The following is a 1883-nucleotide window of genomic DNA, read 5'->3' on the forward strand; positions in this document are numbered from 1 at the left end:
ATTCTTCTATTTGGTTAAAACTTACATTTATAGTGACCTTAATTACAGGTGCATATTAAAAAAATTTTGGAGAATGCTTCTGTCCAACAGCGATGGATTAAAGTCCATGGGAAAGCTGCAACTGAGGAAGATATTGATAGAATGTACAAAAAGTTTTCCCCAACTGTCTTGTCCTGTCTTCACAAGTATTCTAATATTATTGATGGTAAGTCTTCCTCTTGTTCTATTTTTCATCTTAGAACTATTTTCTCAGATTTTAAGTTCTGAAACCTCTGTGATTCATCCCATTAAATTAAGTTTATTAGTGTTTGTCAACCTTTTGTTTCATTTTAATAATTAACACTTTTTCATCTACCTGCAATATTCCTGCAAATATACATTTTATGACCAGATACATTATATTAAAATAACATTAGATAATTGCCATTTAAAATAACAATTTTCTAATTTATCAATTTAAGTTATAAGTAGTTTGCTAAGTTTAACCTGTTCATTAGCATTAGCCACAGTTGAGTTGTTTTCATCTTAATTTTAAAGTAAGTGTGGTTAAATATAAATATTTTAAATAAAAAAAATTAAATTTTTGAAGGACGTTTGCCAAATTTTACCTGTAGAAGAAATTCCACCTGATCATAGTAGTTAGACTTCATAGTTCTACCTGTTTTATACACACGTGCATGAAGTTAATTTGAAGCTACTCTATTTGTGCATCTGCACTGTCATTGTTTACTGATTGAAGCCACCATTCTGTCATATAGTTTTCTTTTGATTCAAGTGAATTTCTCTTCTGCTAGAACTCCCAAATGGACATAAGTGGAATTCTAATTTTTTATTTTGTACAATAAGTTTATTCCGTAAAATTTAAATTGATATCTTGGTTATCAAATAAATTTTGAACTTGCACTTTTTCTCTTTTTTAATTTGTCTTATTGCATGTCACGTGCTTGGTGCTTTAATCAGGCATGGATCGTCTTTCACGCCATGACCGGATATATCCTATGGAGTGGGCATTAGTTCCCCTTGTTTTCAGGGATCTTTGCCATTGGTGGGCTCTCCCCATATGGATGCCTTTGCTAAGGGGTCTCAACACCAAGTTACCTCTCTTTTGGTCACTTGTATCTCATCTACAGGCTCTGGCAGTTGAAGCCTTCAGCCAAGATTGGTCACACAAGTATCTTTATGTGCACCCACCCATTTTATTACTTCATCGGGGGATTTCTCTTGTTCACACAACTCCTTGTCGAGTTCTACTGATTACTCCTTATTGGCCAACTCAGCCTTGGTTTCCAAGGTTATAACGACTGCTCCTCCCCCCCTTGCCCCACATCCACTTTTTCTCTCCCTTCTTATTCAATCTTGATTACTTGTCCTACATCCCACCCTTCACGTCCTGCGTCTTCAAGCCTGGCTTTTGTCCAGTCCTTGGCAAGACGATATAATTTTACACATTGAGTCAATTCCTTGTTAGTTAGTTCCATCCGTCCATCTTTCATGGAGGTGTACTAACTCAACTGGAAGGTATTCTGCAGTTGGTCTACTACCAGGGAGTTTACCAGTGACAAGCCTTTTGTGGCTCTTGTGGTGGAATTTCTCACCTGACCCTTCAGTCTACTTGCTTTCCGGATATTGAATGGCCTTAGCCCATACCTTTCATTCTTCCCAATACCGTAGGGTTTTTACTTCCCTTGTTCTCACTATGCTCATGCTTTCCTTTCAGATATGTCTCCCTCCCAGGCATCCTGCCCTTCCAGATTTAGATATTAATGTGATCCTACATTCCCTTACTTTACCTCTGTTTGAACCACTTTCCTCATATTCCATGTTTCATCTTTCCTTTAAAACATATTTACTTCTATTCTTAGCCTGTGGACATCGAAGGTTGG

The 1883-nt window shown here is 36.6% G+C and overlaps 1 protein-coding gene across 4 annotated transcripts in view; it reads left to right on the forward strand.

Annotated features, from left to right (window-relative positions):
* Positions 1 to 1883, forward strand: part of LOC106462270 (phosphonoacetaldehyde hydrolase-like) — a 57374-nt gene that overhangs the window by 34435 nt on the left and 21056 nt on the right. For 3 of the 4 annotated variants that reach the window (XR_002611191.1, XM_013922170.2, XM_022389467.1), the window contains exon 4: positions 49 to 205. Coding sequence is in view for 3 of the 4 variants with exons in the window: in XM_013922170.2 (XP_013777624.2) it covers positions 49 to 205 (157 nt within the window). In the remaining variant the exon portion in view is untranslated. The remainder of the gene's footprint in view (positions 1 to 48; positions 206 to 1883) is intronic. The other variant, XM_022389469.1, reaches the window with a different exon arrangement.

Source organism: Limulus polyphemus, unplaced genomic scaffold, assembly GCF_000517525.1.
Source record: "Limulus polyphemus unplaced genomic scaffold, Limulus_polyphemus-2.1.2 Scaffold1129, whole genome shotgun sequence".
NCBI classification, from domain to species: Eukaryota; Metazoa; Arthropoda; class Merostomata; order Xiphosura; family Limulidae; genus Limulus; species Limulus polyphemus.